We start from the raw sequence: 20,817 nt of genomic DNA, 5'->3' as shown, positions 1-20,817 counted from the left end.
CATTACTGCTACCATTAGATTTCATTACTGTTAGTAATCACTACCATCAGCTATCATAACTCTCACCCACCAACACAGTTTCTCATTGCTTTTAGCTTGTATAACTGTTAACCACCAGTACTGTTACCATTAAGTATGCATGATGATATCAGTTAGAAACATCAGACAGATGTTTACACAGGACAAATATTTCAAACTAATATTTAGGCTAATAAAGCAGTTATTGTATTCTAGAAACACATATTTCTCTGTAATGCTAACTCAGATTGATTTAGTCCCAAACTCTAAGTTTCATGAATATAATTTAGTGCTTTTACATGCATAATCGAATTTCTGCAGTTATCTGATTATTCAAACGGTCATGTAAAAACCATATTCCGATCTAGAAAACTGCTTAAGAAATCTGATAAAGAGAGCTGGATTTTAGCACAGTAATCAGATTTCTTCAGTGCATGTGAACTCTTACTCTGATTTCTTTCCTATTTCTCAGTCTGCGCATGTGCGAAACTGACTGCTGAGATGGCAGCAAAACACTTTTGCAGAGGCACTGAAACCAACTACATTCTCGACGAAATGAAGGACTTAAATATTGTAGATGAGGTATGTTCACATTTTCAGGTAAAGTGGTGCAACTTTTGTTTTTTTAAGCTGCAGCGTGAAGTTTGAGTTTTACATTACGTTTACGTCACGTCTTCTTCGGTGAGTTTATTGGCTGGTTGCAAAGCAGAAATCTGATTACTACCTGACTCATGTAGACCCAGAGTTTCCCATTATCTGATTACTCAAGTGCATATAAACGTGTTGATCGGATTACTGACAAAATCTGATTTTCTGCAGTTATCAGATTATTAAGTGCATGTAAACACACTCACTGTTTATGTATTGGCATCAGAATTGACACACCGGATATCAGAAATCCCATATCCGTTACCATCCCCAATAGCTACATGGTTATATGTGGTTTAGTTCCAAAGCGCATGTCACTTCCATGATATCACTTATATCACATAATAATACCACTTATATCACAAAAATAAATGTGCATTTCTGACCAAGCGCATTATACATCAGCTTTTCAAATCTCTTGCTGTCACAAATGCATGTACAGCTTTTTGGAATTCAACTCTTCATGCATACACGCGCATATGTTTTGTGTAAAAACACATATAATCTCCGTCAAACTTCTCAATGTGCCTCTCACTGTGTGAACCCAAAGCAGAGAGCCAACAATAACACACGGCCTCACTTCTGAATCCGACTAACGTTTTATCTGAGGGTAAAACCTCCAAGGCTTGGGCTTCTGAATGAGGGGAGTTGCTGCCCCGCTATGGAGACGGAGGCAGCAGCATCTTTTGTCTCCTCCTCCTGAAGCCAGCACAAGTCTCTCTTACTCTCCTCCAAAAGGTATTAAACGTGGATGCAGCGCGTTTTATCCGCCCTGTGCTAGTGCGCCGGGCTGCACCTGCTGGACCTGCTCCATCACTGAGCTGGGAGTTAATGTAAACGGCTGCTCTCACCGTCTCATTCATGCACGCCTTATGTATTCAGCAATAAAGCGAGCCATTAAGAGCCGGACTGCTTCCTTCCTCTACTGTAGCCCTTCCATTTCCACAGTGTACACATGCACTCCAAATAAGAGCAGTTTAGCCGTAGCATCTTGATTTTTTCCACCCAGCGAGGAGGAAACAAGCCCCTCTTAATGAAACGGCACATAATATTTTCCACACATGCCCAGGATGCTACGAAGCCGAAGTCGGCTTCCCATTCGCCCGCTTCTGGTCCGAATTTCCCCGTTCCACCTTAAATGATGCAGCAATACGTTCTGCCTCAAGTGCCAGAATGTAACTGCTGCACCATTTAAGGTGGGACGGGAAAATTCGACTAAGAAGCTGGCGAATAGGAAGCCGGAGGATGCAAACCGCACATCCCTGCAGCACACGCGCATTTACCTATTTCATTTTCGCCCAGTGGACCGGGAGAAAAGGGAGAAAAAGCGGGGGTCAGTGGGGCGCACCTGCTTGTGTGGTATCCGTGAGGTCGTAGCTGAGTCCCGGGTAGTCGCGCAGCTTCCTGCCGCTGATGTTGAGGATGCCCGAGCAGACGGCGTCCTCCAGCGCGCGCTCCAGGCTCCGCGCCGTGTGCAGCGGCTGCTGGTGCTGCAGCACGCCCGGGTTCCAGTGAGGCACGCTCGGGTAGGGCTGGCCCTGCAGCGCCGCCACGGTTCCCGCTCCGCCTTGACTCGCCGCCATTTTCGTAAAAGTGGATGCGTGCGCGCGGACAATAATAACAGGGGCTTCGTCGGCGCTCCGCCCATGCGCAGTCAGAGAGGAAGGAGCGCGCGGCGAGACGGTGGAGAGGATTGGGGCGGAGGGACGGCTGGAGGGGGCAGGCACCGACATAAACCTAGAGGGTTTTACATTTAGAGTGTACTGTTATGCATATAAGTACACTCTTAAAAAGGTGGTACTTAAAGGGTTCTTTATTAAAGGCAATGGTTCCGTTTAGAACCCGGTTCTATACAGAACCATTTGCATTCTTAAATGGTTCTTTGTATGGTGAGATTGTTCCTCAGATTTTCTGATTTTCTCTCTTCACTGAACCTTTCTGGAAATGGTTCTATATAGTTATAGGGTTCTTGACACTGTAACAGTAGCAGAACCCTTTTGGTGCTATGTAGAGCCATTTTCAAAAGCTTCTATATAGAACCATCTACAACATATTCTCCATCAATCTGAAGAACCATTTCACCATGCAGAGAACCATTTAAGCATGCACATGGTTCTTTGAGTATTCATGTTTCTATGTAAAACCACTGTCTTTACTAAAGAACCATTCAACAACCATCTTTTTTAAGTGTGTAACATGCAGTAGCATTTAGTACCGCACAGCATGGGCAGGCACTGCACAAATAAACCAAGATTATTTTGTTTTTGCTGGGGACAATTATGCATTTGGCACCGTACAGCATCCTCTTGTACCAAGCATTTAGTGCTGTGAGTCATAGGCAAGTACTGTTGGTCACGCATGTAAACAGACAGCATTGATTTGCACTTATTGTGCAAGACTGAGAATCAGAATTAGAATCAAAAACACTTTATCTCACCAAATATGTTTCACATACAAGGAATTGCTATGCATTTTATACCATATATAATTTATTATTCATATTTTATGAGGCCTACCACGTTTTCAGAACAGTGCAGCATAGGAAAGACTGGCCTTTATATACAGCATTTAAAAATGCCAATTTTAAATATTGCACCTCATCTTTACAAAATCACATACATGCATATATATATATATATATATATATATATATATATATATATATATATATATACACCAATCAGGCATAACATTATAACCACCTCTTTGTTTCTATGCTCACTGTCCATTTTATCAGCTCCACTTACTATATAGGTGCACTTTGTAGTTCTACAGTTACAGACTGTAGTCCATCTGTTTCTCTGCATACTTTGTTAGCCCCCTTTTACCGTTTATATATATACAGGACCCCTATGGAGCAGGTACTATTTGTGTGGTGGATCATTCTCAGCACTGCAGTAACACTGAAGTGGTGGTGGTGTGTTAGTGTGTGTGGTGCTGGTATGAGTGGATCAGAAACAGCAGTGCTATTGCAGTGCTGAGAATGATCCGCCACCCAAATAGTACCTGCTCCATGGGGCTCCTATGTATATATATATATATATATATATATACATATATATATATATATATATATATATATATATATATTCATACATCAGTGGAATTTTCAAATCTGAGGTCAAGATTTCAAGATTTGATTAACTTTTTTGTATTTTTTCTGTTAAAATGTCTTGATTCTGCAGGGCTCTAATTATTTTGATTAGATAAATAAAAGTTTAAAAACTGAAGTTTTGCCTGCCATGCAAACTGTTTAACAGAATAGCAACTGTCTACCAAAAATTGCAACCCCTAGAATTTACAAGCTACTTTTCTCCATGCACCATTTTTGGACAGGGGCTCAAGGAGAGAAAAGGGCACTCTGAAAGTAAACAAATGTTAATTTAACAGCACAGCATAGCAGACACTCTTATCCAGAGAGACTGTTTAAGAGGAAGGCAAACATACTGCTTGGAATGTTACAACCAACCTAAAATTACATTTTCAAACTCCTGTATGTGGTGAACATAACCACTACATTACATAGCCAGTATGAACAGTATGAATTTGTGAGTCATAATTCTCTGAAGGCAGGTGGTCTCTCCACAGTGCCTCTGTGTTTTTTACAGTAACGAAAAACAGGTTAGGAAGTGATAACTGTTAATATTCGGTTGTGTGGTTGTATGAAATAACACTTTCCTAAGACAGATATTATCAGAGATATTATCGGTGCTTTTACGGGCAGAATTTTCAAAGCTGTGGTGATGTGTGCATTTGATTGGTCGGACTTGATTGAGGCAAAATCCAGAGGGAGTTGCCCATGAGCAATAAAACTTGCAGAATCCATACTGGCCCACTCTATTCCCTGAACAAGGCCATAAAATATGGCAGAGACCTTCAATAAAAATTATACATTCTGGTCAGGAAGGCACCAGTGAAGACTGAGGGGAAGAGGGCCTGGGCTCACATGCATGTGCCTGCATTTGAGTGTGGGTGAGTGTATGGCGCAATACCCCAATCAGCAGTAGCACATTTGCTATACCTTGATACAAAACATTGTTTCTAACATTATTTTTTTGCATTTTCTACATTGTAATTGTTATGCCCAGAGTGCTGTGTGATACTTCTATAATGATCTATAATATTTTCGCTTCCTGTACTATTCCTGCAGCACTGTCTTATAGTAACTTGTGTAGTTACTGTGTAGATTTCTGTAGTAAACTATATTAATTGACTGAATTTAATTTTAGAAATCCTGTGAAAATTCCTGTGGTCCTACAAAAGAGGGCCCACAGCTCTGTCGCTTTTAAAAGATGTATGATCAAAAAGGATGACACTGAGTATGTATGATCAGTGAGAAAGAGATTCAGTGTTAACACAGGCATTGTCACGTGCTTTGATCCCAAAAGCCAGCCATAGTAGTGACACATTTTAGATCGCAATGATGTGCAAAACTGAGTTAGCATGTCTCCAAGTGTTTGCAGTCACATCCTTGCGTGAGGTGTGTTGGTGGCCTAAGGCACCCCACAGTTTTTCAGCGAGACTATGCATCAATACACATTATTTGACTTCAATCAATATGTTATTTGAAACAAAGTCCACAAATCTTTGACTACACAGCAAAACATTAAAAGCCAAAAACAGCAAAAAGCACTTGCATCTATCACACCTAGTTCTGAAAGCATTAACACTAACACATTAACTAGTTTAGCTAAATTAACGTTATCGAACAAAAGCAAAAGTTCAGCAAATAACTTACCACATATAACGTTATTTTCTGGGCTTGCTTGACATGGTACCTCTGCTTCAGATGGCTAAAACAAAAATGACAAACATTATCATCAGTGTTACTCTGAGAATGCTAGGACAGCTGGCCAGCATTAGCTAAACTGGCCTGGCTTCCCAAATAACAGACATTTTTGGGCCGATTCTTTCTCTCCTATATTGAGTGTTGGTTGACTACCGGGCAGATGTTAGGCTGTGGGGCAGAATAGGGCCAGATCCTGGACAGCCTCATTCAATTCTGGCATGAATGTTGTGGACCAACAATGTAGTTGGGCCAGATTGGGGCCAGATTTGGGCCATATCTATTAGTTCTACTCACTTTACAGTGAGTGGGTCAGATCTGGGCCGAGGACTGGGCCAGAACAAACCAAGGATGTAGCCCACAAGGAATTCCTTGTGGAATTCCTCAAAAATGCATATGTGAACCAACTCACGATAAACTGGATTAAAGGGAGATTCTACCGATGAACATTTCTGTATAGTTAGTTACATCATTAAAATGTAAATAAAGTCATTCAGAGTGGATGGTGTGAATTTTTCACAGTGGTGATAGGAACCAGACTTCCAAAGTGTTTCGCACCTCTTAAAGCTACATCATAGACATTATAAATTGCTGCCTGGTGCCTGAGTTGTTGTTTCTACAATAGTTTTGAGGTATGATTTACCACTATGTACCTTTTTCCACATTACATATTGTGGCGTTGCGCCACTGGCTGTGCTTCTATTGGAGCTTGTAGGAGTGCATGCAAAGGACCATAAGAAGAGGCTCATCCCTGCTGAAAAAAGCAGCACAGACCAACAAGCATTCCATGCTGGTTCATGCTGGTTCATGCTGGTCTGGTTCTGGTTTGGCTGGTCACCACAGCATGATCATGCTGGTTAACCAGCATCACAACACAGCATATGCTGGTTTTGGTGGTGATCAGCATATCAACTTCCACTGGTGCTGACCAGCACACCAGTAGCCAAAATGCAACGTATGCCGTTTTGCTGGTGACCAGTCATACTGGTCTTTTCTGTTTTTTCTAGCAGAGATGGGAGGCTCACACTCTCCTTAAAAAGAAACTGTTATTGTTGTTGTTGCTGTTGTTCATTAGATGGAGATGTGTTTACTGTGTGTTTATGTGTTTACTGTGTGTTCATGTGCCAGTTGGTGGGTTCAGTTAGCCTAGTTAAGTGTCTATCATAGAGTGGAATTTTATGACTGTAGGTGACCTTCTCAGGTCTTTCGGACATCAAGCAAGTGTTCAAAACAAAAGGCCTTTTTAGCAGAAATGATGGCCTCTCCAGACTCTTCTTCTGTATGATGCTATGACATAAAAGCTCAGATGACATGTAGATTCACCAGTCATTTTGGATAGTAACTAAAATGGCTATATTTTCATTGCAGACATCGCAACCCCTGGTTCCCGTCACCACCGCTGTAAATAAATCTCTAAGTAAATAAGTCTATAAGTGTCTCTACAATAATTTGTATCAAACCACTCTGAATGGAATTGTTTACACCTCAAAAATTAATGTAGAAACTTTGAAAAATCAGTTGAATTATTCTTTAATCACTGATTCAGCTACATAAACTAACTGAACTGTCATTAGAATTGGGGCCTAGAAGCTTTGCTGAGGAAATACATTTCAACACATTTTAGTGTGATGGACTAACAAACAGCCACTAGCATCAAAAGGGAATTCCACCAAATTTTAAAGATGTAAACGAAGTGATTCAGAGTGGATTGATCTGAAATGGTTCATTGTAGAATGTAGAGTGGTGGTGACTGGACACAGACATCTGAAGAGTTTAATGTCTCTAAAACAGGGGTCACCAATCTTATCCACAAAGGGCCGGTGTAGCAGCAGGTTTTCATTCCAGCCAAGCAGAAGCTCACCTCATTTAATACTCAATTTAATACTCAATTGTTTAAAGACCAACAGTTTAATCGAGTGGAATCAGGCGTGTTTCTGCTAGATTGGAATTAAAACCTACAACTACAGCTATGTGGATAAGACTGGTGACCCCTGCTTTAAAAGCTCCCTCACAGAAAATGATAACGTGAAATGCTACGCACATACATTACACCATGCCTGAGGCATTGTTTTACAAAAGATACTTTTGGACATCAACGTTTATTTATTTAATCCATTTATAGCAGAGAGACACATGCAGGGCATTGTAAGGCATAATAGTTGTCAAAGTAACTGATTCTGTGGAATTTCCACTATTTTGCCATTATCAACATTACATATAAAAACTCAGATGTGTAGATTCACTGGTTGATTTGGATAGTAAATAAAATGGCTGTATTTGTGTTGCAGACATGGTGACCTCTGGTTCCTATCACCACCACTGTAAACAAATCCAAGTTAGTACGTTTCTCTACAAGGAACCATTTCACATCAGACACCTCTGAATGACTTGTTTACATCTCAGTCACTGAATTATGAATTATATATTTGAAAAAATCAGTGGATTCCCCTTTAAAAATCAGATATACACCACAGCAGCGGTGGGGAAAGCCAATATCGGTCATTATGAGCCACTACTGACTCTGATCAAGCACTCTAGCTGGGTCTATTTGACTGATTAGACAATGCATCAAACCTCACGGGTATCAATTTAATGATAAGGTACGCCTAGTTGGAGATTGAGAAGATACTATTACCCTCTTCATATACAGTCCCATTTCTCAGAATATTTTCCACACTGCACTTCCAAAAAGATATCAAAAAGTGTTGCAAAATCAACCATTTCAAGTGGTCCTCAGTGTCCCCTGCCCCCATATTGTTGTCCTCTGATGTACCCTGAAAGATTAATGTGGTCTATTTTAGCTTAAAAGATTGATGTAGCTTAATGTTGCCTTAAGAATAACACAGCCTAAAAGACTAACGTATTCTAATGAAGCCTGACTAAAATAGCCTGAAAAGACTAATGTAGCCTAGTTAAATATAGCCTGAAATACTATTTGTTAGTGGGTTGTGTTCTGTAGAACGCAATCAGCAGTAACGCCTTGTTTTTCTTTCTTTTGTTTCATGTGGTCACAGGTTTTGTACGTGTGGCTGATGTGGCTGAGAGCGTTCATGGCAGCTGAAGCCCTGAACAGGGTCAGCTGGAGGCCGGAGAGTGCACTGACTCACTGGAGCCTCCTGCTGTCTGCAATTAGTCTTAAAACTCTAGACTCGACAGTAGAAAACATAGTACTAGTAAGTTATAAATTAGTAGTATTTGTTTGTTGTATATCTTCAAATCAGTATTAAGTAACGCTTAATAACTCTACAATAAACTCAACTTGCTTTAAAATAAGTCACGGTTCTAGAAAGGAAAGTCTCTTTGTTTATGACTAATAAAAACAAACAAACAAACAAACAGACAAACAAAAAAAGCTTTAATGCAACTCCCAATATCAGAGAAGTCATAATTTAGAATTTAAGTCCAGATTAAAACATTTTGTCTAGGCTAGTATTTACCAGCGCTCTCAGAAATAAAGGTACAAAGCTGTCACTGGGGCAGTACCCCTCTTGTCATTGGGGTGGGACCCTCAAGGGGACATCTCAGTACCTTTAGTCAGGGAACATAACTGTACCATTATCCACTGAAATTATATTTTCTAAGCTGTATTGACTCCACACACCCCGTCTCGTCTCCAGGCTTTTATTTTATTGTTCTGTTTTAAAACATTCGGTTATAAAAAGATACAAATATGTACTTTTCACCTGGAAAAACTTTTTAAAACATTTAAAGTGCATAATTGGATCTTAAAACCATGGTTGTACCTTTGAGGGAACATTTACATTGTTTGTACCTTGATGAATGAAAAATGTAGCACAGAACCTTTATTTCAAACAGTGTAGTGTATTGGGCTCTTTTTTTCCGTATAGTTTGTAATTGTGCTGTTCTTTCATTTAGACCTTCGTATTTTATCTTTTCAATGTGTTACTTATATTCCTATGTAAAGCCCAGAATTTGTTACTTGAAAAGTGCCAAACAAATAAAGATTTACTATTTATTGTTGTTGTTTGTTTGTTTGTTTATTTACACATTAAAAATTAGGTTTAGTGCGGTCAAAAAAAGTCATAGTTCTAAAAAAGGTGTTTGTTTGTTTGTTTGTTTGTTTGTTTGTTTGTTGACATGCACACACAGGCTTGTTTTGAGAGAGAGGCGTTGGCATTGCCTGGGCGAGAAATGAAAGTTGGCAAGTTTATGTAAAATGCACCATTTCATATCAAATCACTTTGCACTTTTTACTTTGTTCACCACATCCAGCAGAAGTTTAATGTTTCAGCATCTCAGATCAGGACAGTCATCCATGCAAAGCTGAACAATGAAGACAAACTTTCGAAAAAAAGACACTGTGTTGCACCAGTTTCATCCTTTTAGACTGAATTCAGTTGTTTGAATCTGAATCCATTGTTTTCATTTTTAATTCATGCTTAGATGATTTAAAATAAAATGATATCTTTTAAAAAAAAATCACATAACCTGTAAATGAACTGTGACAATACATTTCATTGGTTGTAACTTTGATCTTCTGTATATTTTAATTTTCTTTACCATTTATTAACCATAAAAATGTTTAATGCAGCTCATAAATGTAGGGTTGCAGTTGTTTTTGTGGATTCTGCCGTTATTGAGTATGTATTTACAGTAATGTAAGCATCAGTTTGTTATTTCACTCATATTGCTAAATAATCAAATTAAATGCTTTTGTATTGCAGTTGTATTACATTGTTATTGTATTTGGACTGCATGCAGCCTGCAATGATTTTAGTACTTTATAAAAATGCACTTTACTGCAGTTTAATGCATTTGTGTTTTATTTTCAAGGAAACATGCAGTACTGTCACAAAAAAAAAAACTGAAATAATTTTTTGTAAGGGACATCTTGCTGAATTAGTCTGAAATTTTGAAAAATCGTTGGCGTTCCCCTTCCAAAATGAATGGTGAGTCACGCGTCCAACAGAGGGCGCAGGTCTGCAGTCCCTCCCTCACTCACTCTCTCTCTCTCTCTCTCTCTCTCTCTCTCTCTCTCACTCACTCTCTTGGAAAAGTTGTGTGAGCGTGGTGCTATTTCGGGCGGCTGTCACGCTGGCCGGTTGATTCCTGTCAGGACTCCCCCTCCACGGCTTCTCCGCTTCTTCAGCACTTTCACCACGAAGAGCTACTAACCTCCAACTGATTCGGCTCTCACCGAGACCTACAGCCTCGTTTGCGTCTGTGGGACCGATTTAGCTGGATAAACAGTGAGGAAATATCTCGGGAGGGTTGGGAGCAGAGGCGAGTGAGCTAAATTAATCCAGTGGCAGGAATAACATAAATATGGGGGACGGCCAAGTGAGGACGGAAATGTCTGAATCGATGGAGGAATCTCAGTCCAGCGGAGCGGACAAAATCGACATGTCACTAGGTCTGTGTGGCGATTATTTCACGCGAATGCGACACTTAACCAAAGTTTGTGGCTGTTGGCTTCCTGTCCGCCAGCTTTTTTTTTTATTCCAATTTTCCGTTCCACCTTAAATAGCGCAGCGGTTAATGCACAGTTTAAGGTGGAGTGGAACATTAGAATAACAAGTTGGTGAAACAACTTAACTTGAGCTTTATAGTTTGTACCGCAAAGGCTTCCGTATGTGTGTGAACGCTGACGTTGTGCGTTCGAGTCTGGTGCATTAGTCAGCTGTCAGGTTTCAGCTGTTGCTCTGCGTCCAAAACCTTGCTAAACTATATTATACATACGATACATACTATATTAAGGAACGTGCTATTAGTGGTGATGTACTAGTTTGGCCTACTGTGTAGTACAGTAGTATGTTTTTGATGAATGTGCTGATAAATGTGCTACTATTTTTACGTACTATTTAGTATGCTAGTATGCACACAGTAGTATGTAAACATAGGACACCACCATTAGTAGTACATTCATTAGTATAGTAGCTACATATGCAGTGGGTGGTTTTAGAGGCAGAGGCCTTGTCAGACTCAAACATTCCTCATATTCCTCAAATTCCTCATCAATCTGTGCTGTATGTTTGAATGTAACCCTGGTACTCTTAGTTTTGTTTAATTCTGGTGGGTGATAGTCACACCCAAAGGAAAACTTAAGGTGAACTTTTATTTTGTCTCAGAGGAAATAAGGCACATCTCAGTACTGTAATAATGAAAGATATCCAGATACTCATGTAGGCCTTCTTTATCCCAGGATTCCTTTAGGAGAAAAGAGGAGCATAAGCCCTTCATTGATTCACATTCTGGAGTGTAACTGCTCAAGTCCCACATTGATTTCAAATTGGACTTAACCCCTTAAAATCCCAGGCATGTTGCATACTGAGGCTGATTATTCAGTAGCTACAGGGACTTCAATCCAAACTGGCTGAGCTATTCTTGGGTTATAGAAGTGTCTAATAAAGCTTTGGGCCTGCTGGTGGGCCCTGACCATGTAAGGGTTAACAGGGTCTAGAAGCGATTGAAGAGATTATAAGATTTTTTTTGAACGTCTCTGTCCTCTTGGCAGTTTTCTACTAACTGTGAGAAGCAGCAGCTAATAAAACAAAGCTCTTCCCCCAAGGATTGACGTGTTTCCTGTCATCCATGCAGTATGGCAGACACCTGTTCTTTCAGTCAACAGGCGAGACTTTTACTGATTCAGCTGTTCACAAGTCCCCACTGAGAACGGGTCATTAGCATTAAAGGGAAATTCCACCAGTTTTTTTCTGCATAATTTGTTTGTTAAGATGTAATCAAAGTCATGTGGATTTTTTTTTGGGGGGGGGGATTGATAATTCTAGGGAAATTTACAGACTTGGGTTTCCTTACTACGTTGATGATAGGAACCAGGGGTCACCATGTACGTAATACAAGGATAGCCATTTTGTTTATCTGCAACCTTGTGATGCTACATAAATCTTTTTGTATATAAAGTTTATATGTCGTGCTAACATGGTGGTAAATCCATAAAAATCATTTTTTATGTGCTATTGTTCCTTACAGTGCCCTGCATGTATTTCACTGAAGTAACTAGAGGATGTCAGAATTATGAAAAAAACTATGTATGAGTCAAAATTTACATGTAAAACTATTGTAAAAAGGCCCAAGGCAGTTGCAGTTTCATATATTACCTTATTGTGAGTTAGATTTTAAAGCTCTTTTGACCCTCACTGCCATTTTGCACAATTCTGGGAATTTTCCTAGAATGGTGCACTTTTTAACAAAATGATCCAGTTTATTTTGTTTACTTCCCTATGTGGAAATTATTATAACATTTGAAAAAATCATCAGTTATCTCCCCCCAAATTTAGGGGAGAAAGTCCAGCTACAAACATTTGTAGATTTTTTTTTTAAACTTACAAAAGTATTTGCTTTCAGAATGGATGGGCGATGTGGCAAAAATATAAAATCATGATACTTGAAGAACACATGATATGCAACATGATATATTTTTGTTGGAATAGACAAAAAAGAACCAGTAGTGCTACATTTTTACAGGGCACTTATCTGTACCTATCCATTTTTCTTTAGTGTATTATTAAAATAATTATTGTAATATTATTAGTGTGCGTATATATATATATATATATATATATATATATATATATATTAATTAAAGTAATGCTATAAAATATTATTATATTAACATTAACATTAACATTGCTTAAAAACAACTGTTTTTTGCAACTTAGTTTCCCTATATGGACCATATGGACTGAAGAGTGAATGCCATGTTTTGACACTTTAACAGTGGGTACCAGACGTCATCAAATAGATTTGGCTGTCAAATTCTTGCAGAGCACATACTATTTGGGTGAAACTAGGGAGGTGCGCAGGTACTTAAATACTCAGTTATCTGTGTCAGTGACAGTATTTAAACACTGAAATCACTGTTTGGGTGTGTGTTGCGTTTCGTCACTGGAAGACGGAGAAAATGGACCTCAAATTGTAATTCCACTAAACCTGTTACGGCACCTGTTTGTTGAAATAGGGCATGTTATCTACCCTTATTTGACAGCCACACCTACAGAAAATACTATTGGTGTCAGTACATAAACTGAGTTTTTCATAAAGAATATTTGTGATTTGTGTAGGCTGTGTTCAGTAATGTTCACCAGCCATGCGTCTTGTGCCAAGAATGCAACAGCGTTAGAGGTTTGTGTTCACACAGCTTAATAGGTGTCGGGAAACCACGTAAGCAAGTCTATCAATTTTCTTAACAACTTGACATGGTTTGAAGTGTGTAGGCCTGCTGGTCTTGGCTGGGTGTCTTGGCTTCCTTTATTTAGGGCATCAGTCCTGTAAAATTCTATTCAGTGCCTTTTTTTGATCCCCAAGTTCCCTTTTTTTTTAAATCTTTCAATTGCCCTAGAAATCTTGGCACTTAACTTTGTACTACATTCATTGAATAGATAGCTATGCTCATTAGAGTTGCAACAATTAATTGATTAATCGATTAGTTGTGGATTATTGAATTATTCGCCAACTATTTTGGTGATCGGTTAATCAGGTTGAGTGATTTTCTTTTTTTCTCTTCTTTTTATTTCTCTGATTCCTGCTTCTTAAAGTTTAATATTTTGTGGTTACTCCTCTGTGACACGAAACTGAATGTCTTTGGGGAGTGGACAAAATAAAAGACATTTGAGGACATGATCTTGGGCTTTGGAAAACACTGATTGACATTTTTCACCATTTTCTGACATTTTATAGACCAAACAACTAATCGATTAATCGAGAAAATAATCGACAGATTAATCGACAGTAAAAATAATCGTTATTTGCAGTCCTAATGCTCATAATGCACTCTGAGGCACACAGATGTCAATTTAAACTTCGTAAGACATCTAAAATATGAAAATGCTAAAACTCTGAGATATTTGGTGTCCAAAATGTATTTTTTCCAGAACAGATGACCAAGATCCAGGACAGTCTAGGATAATTCTGTATGGGTGTCTATCCTGCTTACATCAATACCATTTTTTCAGACCAAGTACAAGTATGGGCACATATTTTTTAGTACAGAATTAAGTAGTTATTAGTGTAACTGTGTAGTTATTAGTGTAAATGAGTGCAACCTTAACAGTTAAATCATTAAAAATTGATTTTGAAAATTGAACTGATTTTAAATGAAGTGGTGTGTTAGCTAGCTGTGCTAGATAATTTAACACTACACACTTAAAAGGGTCTTCAAGGGTTCCCATGAACACTCATGCATGATGAAAGGGTTCTTTGCATCATGAAAGCGTTCTTTAGATTAATGGAGAATGTGCTTTAGATTGTTCTATATAGAGCTTTTTTGAAAAAAGGTTCTGTATAGCACCAAGAAGTGTTCTTCTGTTGTTACAAGCTTGACATCATAACAATAGAAGAACTCTTTTTGGTGCTATATAGAACCTTCGTCATGCAAAGAGTTCTTTAAGTGTTCATAGTTCTATGTAGAATAATTTTCTTTACTGAGGAACCCTTGAAGAACCATCTTTTTAAAGAGTGTACCTTGGATTGAGTAGCGCTGCAGTGAAGAAGACAGGTTTTGTTCTACGTCAGAAAAGCAATTCTGGGCACTCTTTAAAAAAATGGTTCTTCCAGGATTCTTCAGTAAAGAAAATGGTTCCACAGAGAAACCTTGAATACTCAATGAAGCTTTTGCATGATTGAATGTTCTTTGCATTGGAAAAGTGTTCTTCAAATTGATGGAGAATGTGTTGTATATGGTTCTATATGGAAACTTTTTGAAAAAGGTTCTGTATAGCACTAAAAATGGTTCTACTTTTGTTATGATATCAAGCTTCTTAGTCCTATATAGAACACTTTTCAAAGAGGGTCTGTATAGAACCATCTATGACACATTCTCCATCAATCTAAAAACCCTTTCATGATGCAAAGAACCTTTAATCATGCAAAATGGTTCTATATAGGAATAATCCTTTACTAAAGGACTTTTGAAGAACCACCTTTTTAAACAGTATACAGCTGTATACTGTCTTTCAACAGCAGTGTCTGTAGCTCAGTGACAGCAGGAGTCACATCTGAGACTTAAGAATTTATGTGTTTTGTTTGGCTGGTTGAGCTGTAGTTCAGCGTCCTTTAAAGCCACTGTACACTGTGATTTTAGACATCTTGTTCTCTGGTGACTCTGTACAGTTGAAAAAGACCATCATGTATGGACAGAGCCTATGATTTATATATAAACACTGTACAAAATGGACAAAGTCTATGATTGATACACACACACACACACACACATATATATATATATATATATATATATATATATACTGTACAAAAACGCTTTGTCCATGCTACCTGAAACGCAGACTCTACAGACAGCTGTCTGTGGACAATGACAAAAAAGATATTTCATTCAAAATAACATGCTGTGCACCAAGTACTGAGCAAACATGCTGAGAAACTGATGCAGCAGTGCTGCTAATGCTGATACTGAAGCTAAAACCAGGTGTGGATGTACACAGGAGGACAATGCAGTCTCTCTACAGCCTGTTTTACAAAAAAGTCAGTGTATTAACGTTTATATCTTGCTATTCTATTCAGTTACACAGAAAAAAGTCAAATACACAGACTTTGTTTTTTATAGGCTTTGTGTCTTTACAAGTACTGGGGAAACAGTTGTGATTGTGTGTTTAAAACAGGCTAAGATTGCACAGTGTATTCTTGGTGGTAATATACCAAGGCAGAATGTTTAAAGTGACCATGATTTTGTGTCCGAATGTGATAAAGTCAGTGACACCTCTCCATGTGAGCAGAGCCTCTTTTACTGCAGTTGTTCTTTAGCACAGCAGTGTACACTCGGCCTGCGTCACACAATATAAGCTGATCTCGGAATGTTGGCATCGATATTGACTCGATACCCAATACCAGTATCGGTATCAATGCATCCCTACTGCTTACACTACTTAATACATACATTAGTCTCATAGCTCCAGTGCAAAGCAAACTTCAGACATTTATTGATTGATCATCTACACTTCGCTGCTACTTTAACTCATTTTACAAAGATGATTACAAAAGAGTAACCATTTTATTTTTCTGTCTCCCTAGACGATATCATCAAGTTGAATAAAAAAGAACAGAAAGCAAACAGAGCTGCGTTCAGGGCGAGAAACAAACGTGCTGCAAACAAGAATAACGTCCTGAAGAAGCTGAGCCAGGCGCCACAGACGCGGAGAGGGATCAGACGAGGGACTCTGCAGTACCAGGGTAACAGCAGCAACAGCCATCTGACTGTCTGTCTGTGCATCTGTCCAGACTTCTATCTCTCTGTCTATTTATCCATCCTATTAATTGCAACTCTAGTGTCCCATCTATCCAAGCTTCCCATTCCCTTTCCTTTGCAAGATTTGATTAATTGAGTCTGTCTGCACTTCTAAATGGATGATTATTCATTGGTTGGTTTGTGCTGTAGGTCCCAGCAGGTCACGTGGACTGAACAGAGCCAGAGGTTTGAGCAGGAGAGGGTCACTGAGAGGCAGCGGCCTGAGCCCTCTAAATAGAGCTTCTGCCAGTACAGCGGTCAGTGTGAGAGAAATCAGACATATGGGAAAATTAAGACTTCATACAATAATTATTTGTAATTTATGAAACTTCTTGGCGCAAAACAAATTGACAAATAAAAAAATTACAACAGAAAATCCAGAAACAATGAAATCTAGAAATGAAACACAAAACCAGAAACAACAGCAAATCCTGAAATGCTATACAAGCCCATCAGCAAACAAAAAGTGACAGCAAATCCAGAAATGTGACAAATTTAGATATTCATTGCAAATCTAGAAACACATCAGTAAATGTAGAAATGCACAGCTAATCTAGAAATACATCAAGAAAGTAATTCAAATTCAGAACATCTGTAAATCTAGAAAACCTAGAAACACTACACAAATCCTGAAACGCAGCAGCAATTGAAAAAACGTAACAGTAAGTCCAGGAACGCAGCGCAAATCCAGAAACACAACCGTAAATTCTGAAATGCAACAGTAGATTAAAAAAAAACCCAGCAAAGCAGTTATGTTTAGTTTGTTGATATATGTTGAGTTTTTGTAAATGACAATAATTTATTAGTTATTATTGTTTATTTATTATTCATCTAATTATGTAATCATTGTAAATAACTAATTACATATTAAATGTAATGTATATGATTACATGAAGGTTGTGTTGTGTTTCTCTCTGCAAGTTTACTGTATTTTTGTATTTTGCTATATTGATTACTGTTTTATTATATATGTATTACCTAGAATTAAACTTTGAAATTAAGAAATTCCATTGCAAAGCCAGGTTTGACACAACAAAGGGAGAATTCTGTGTAACATTTGGGGATGTCTTTGTTTCTATTAAGACACCAGAGCAGCTGGGTCAAAATACAGCGCCACAAAGAGGTGCGTTTCGAGGGAGAGGAAGAGGAAGAGGAAGAGGAGGTTTAAACAGGTATAAGGCTCTCTATGTATCTAAAACAGGTCTGTAGCCTGTTCACACTGGAATTCAGAATGGTGTCCAGTTAAAAGCTGGCCTTTCTTGACACAGCAGTGGCTAAAGATTCTCACTTTGTATTTAGGCAAATTCTGCATGTTACAGATTTCTGCCTGCATCATTTATATAAACACATCACACAAATTAATATTTCAGATTTACCATGATGAGCACTTTTCCCATTAAGTTATTGCTTGTGTTCTAGGGGTGCTTTTTCAGCAAGAGGTCAACGAGCTCCCCAGAGAGGTGGCAGGGCATTTACATTAGACAGAGGGGTAAGTTATTTAATGCTAGGAGATAGAGATGGTCATTTTAACCCTTTCTGGTAATCAGATATAAATCGGATTATAAATGAAGACTATTCCAAAGTCCAAATATGAAAACATTTACATTGTTAGGAATAAAGAATGGAAACATGGAAGGTTTACCTTTCACTTATTGCAAGCAGTTGTAAGCAACTATCATAAGAGGCGACCCGTACTTGATTATTCGATTGGCTTAGTGATTATTAGTGATGTTACATTTTGTGTTATTACATTAGTTATTGAAAGATAATTCTTTGCACTTCCTTTTGTTTTACAGTTTGTAGCTACGAGAGGAGCTGGCAAATTGGAAAGGTATCAGAAAATAAGGAGGTATGTTTATCTGGCTCAAAATAAATGCAAGTTTAGTGTCCATGAGTACATTATTCATTCATCTAACACTATCTCTCTCTCTCTCTCTCTCTCTCTCTCTCTCTTTCTCTTTCTCTCTTTCTCTCTCTCTCTCTCACTTTCTCTCTCTCTCTCTTTCTCTCTTTCTGGAAAACAGTCGGACAACAGCGTCCTCTTCTGGGACAACACTGACAGTGTCGCTGCCCAATGCAAAATCAGCAGCTGCAGCTCCGTAAGCATTACTCCATTTTCACATTGTGTTAACATGGTGCTACAGTCATAAAATACCTTTTGATAACTGCTCTATTATGCCTTATGTCACAAAAAAGTCTAAATTCCTTTCTGCCTGGCCCTGTGTCTGTTTCTTTATCTCTCTGGATCAGGCCTAAACGTGGTGGCGCAATGCTAAGAGGCAGGTCATCTGAAGATGCAGGCAGCGCCACACCCAAAGGCATCCAACTCCGTTTTAATTACAAAGCCACGACAAACCAGGTGAGTGTACACACCCACCATTACCACCAGCCAAACTGCCAGAACCAACCAGCTTGTCTTGTTCAGCCACCTCCAAAGAGGTTAGCTTTGCAGTTAAAGTGAGAACTAGTAGGGCAGGATCAGAGAGACTTGAGTGGATTAATTTATATCAGGGGACCCAGATATCAATAACAGACTTTTTTTCAGTCTGTTTAAATAATTTTGATTAGGTGATTACGTAATAATTGTGACAGGCCTAGTTTAAGTAGCCGTTATGGATATAGCATACTTGATGGCTCGTTCATTCTGTCCTAGATACACAAGAAGTTAATCAAGGAGTGCATCTCAGACTGCTCTTCTGTAATAGCTGTCATCCTTTAGATCCCAAATGAATCTTGGGGGCCCATTTCTGACTGCATATAAACCGTCTTCTTATTTATTTTCTTGCCCATTGATCTTGTGAATTCAGTCGAAGGTCAGCATGATCATGTGACGTTATCACTATTTTAATTGGCTGTTTCATGAAACTTGTCTCACGAAATTGAGAAGCTTGCAACTGTTGCTGCTGAGTTTCAAATGAGTTCTAGGACACTTTACATTATGCAACTCAAGTACAATTTAGTTTCGTGTAGGTTTCAAGCAAATAGAATTTCATAGTGTGAAATCACTGTTTGATCTTTTTTGTCTTTGTTTTCCAGACTGGATTATCACTGCATGATCGTTTTACAAGCCTGAGGATCAGAGGGCGTGGTCGGAGAGCAGAGAGGGGAAGTGGGAGGGGGCGAGGAAGAGGACAGATTAGAGGAAGAGGAAGAGGAGGAGAAAGAGGAAGAGGAGAAAGAGGAAGGGGCATGCTAAGAGGTGGGATGGCCACAGCACAAGGAGGAAGAGGCAGAGGTGGAAGAGGAAGGGCAGCAGCACGGGGAGCAGGCCGAATGGTCATTCTTCAGTGATTCTCACAACATGGGCTGCCATGGATAAAAACTCGCGCCAATGCATTAATATTTCATTAAATACAAAAGTTATAGGTTGTAGGAAAGCTCCTCAAGTGGAGCATAGATGTATTTACCATCACTTTCTAATGGTTTAATCATTCTATTTCTGTACCATCGACATCATTTGAATTTGAAATTGTGATGGGTCTGGAAAAGCATTTTTAAAATCACCAACGAGATGCTGTAATGAAATGTTTGTCAGTACCTTTAATGTCATTTTTCAATGAATAAATGTTGAGAATTTGACATATTTTAAAACTATTTATACTTACAAATGAATGTTTTTAGAATTGAATACACCTCAAAATACAATGAAGTGCCTCAAAATATATTGTAAATATATTTTTATTTGTTTACATGATTTGCATTTGAATATTTCCAGTAAGACAAAAGTGTTTTTAGAGTATTTCAAATGTACATAAACTGAACTGTATGACTTAAAGTGATGTCAACAAACCCAATTAAAGTCAACTATTTTGAAAAATTCTGATGTTTTTTCTGATATCTGCAGTGGTTAGTAAACTAGTAAATTTGAGCTGAAACTCGGTAAAACTCTTGTTAAACTAAACTGAGGGCCAGAATGAGTGGAGAGAACAAGATGGTGCAAGAACTGTCCCACAAACAACACATCATTAGTGAACTGGTGAGATGACATTTAACAACATTGATTGCCAGGCATAGTTCTCCAAAGTATGAGCATTGGCCAGAACGTAAGGTAAGCCACGCATTTAACCCTTGTGTGATGTTGATGTTTTTGTTACTCAGTGGTCTGGTGGACACACCTCATTATTGTTTTTTTTAAATCAATATAGCC

At 38.6% G+C, this 20,817-nt stretch overlaps 2 protein-coding genes across 2 annotated transcripts in view; one reads left to right on the top strand and one right to left on the bottom strand.

Moving 5' to 3' along the window:
* lrch2 (leucine-rich repeats and calponin homology (CH) domain containing 2) overlaps positions 1-2,399 on the bottom strand; it is a 113,643-nt gene extending 111,244 nt beyond the window's left edge. Inside the window, exon 1 of the mRNA XM_036564737.1 lies at positions 2,015-2,399. Coding sequence (XP_036420630.1) covers positions 2,015-2,399 — 385 coding nt within the window. The remainder of the gene's footprint in view (positions 1-2,014) is intronic.
* An 8,042-nt stretch (positions 2,400-10,441) lies between these two features.
* On the top strand, positions 10,442-20,488 carry si:dkey-17o15.2 (spidroin-1). The gene is made up of 9 exons (XM_036564743.1): positions 10,442-10,826; positions 16,457-16,615; positions 16,821-16,927; positions 17,754-17,842; positions 18,090-18,159; positions 18,467-18,519; positions 18,695-18,769; positions 18,921-19,029; positions 19,707-20,488. The coding sequence occupies exons 1-9, from the start codon at positions 10,739-10,741 to the stop codon at positions 19,959-19,961; spliced, it is 1,005 nt and encodes a 334-aa protein (XP_036420636.1). The 5' UTR covers positions 10,442-10,738; the 3' UTR covers positions 19,962-20,488.
* Positions 20,489-20,817: the final 329 nt, after the last annotated feature.

This window comes from Colossoma macropomum, unplaced genomic scaffold (assembly GCF_904425465.1).
Source record: "Colossoma macropomum unplaced genomic scaffold, Colossoma_macropomum, whole genome shotgun sequence".
NCBI lineage: Eukaryota > Metazoa > Chordata > Actinopteri > Characiformes > Serrasalmidae > Colossoma > Colossoma macropomum.
Note: the sequence above shows the minus strand (reverse complement) of the source record. Positions and strands in the feature narration are given on the sequence as shown.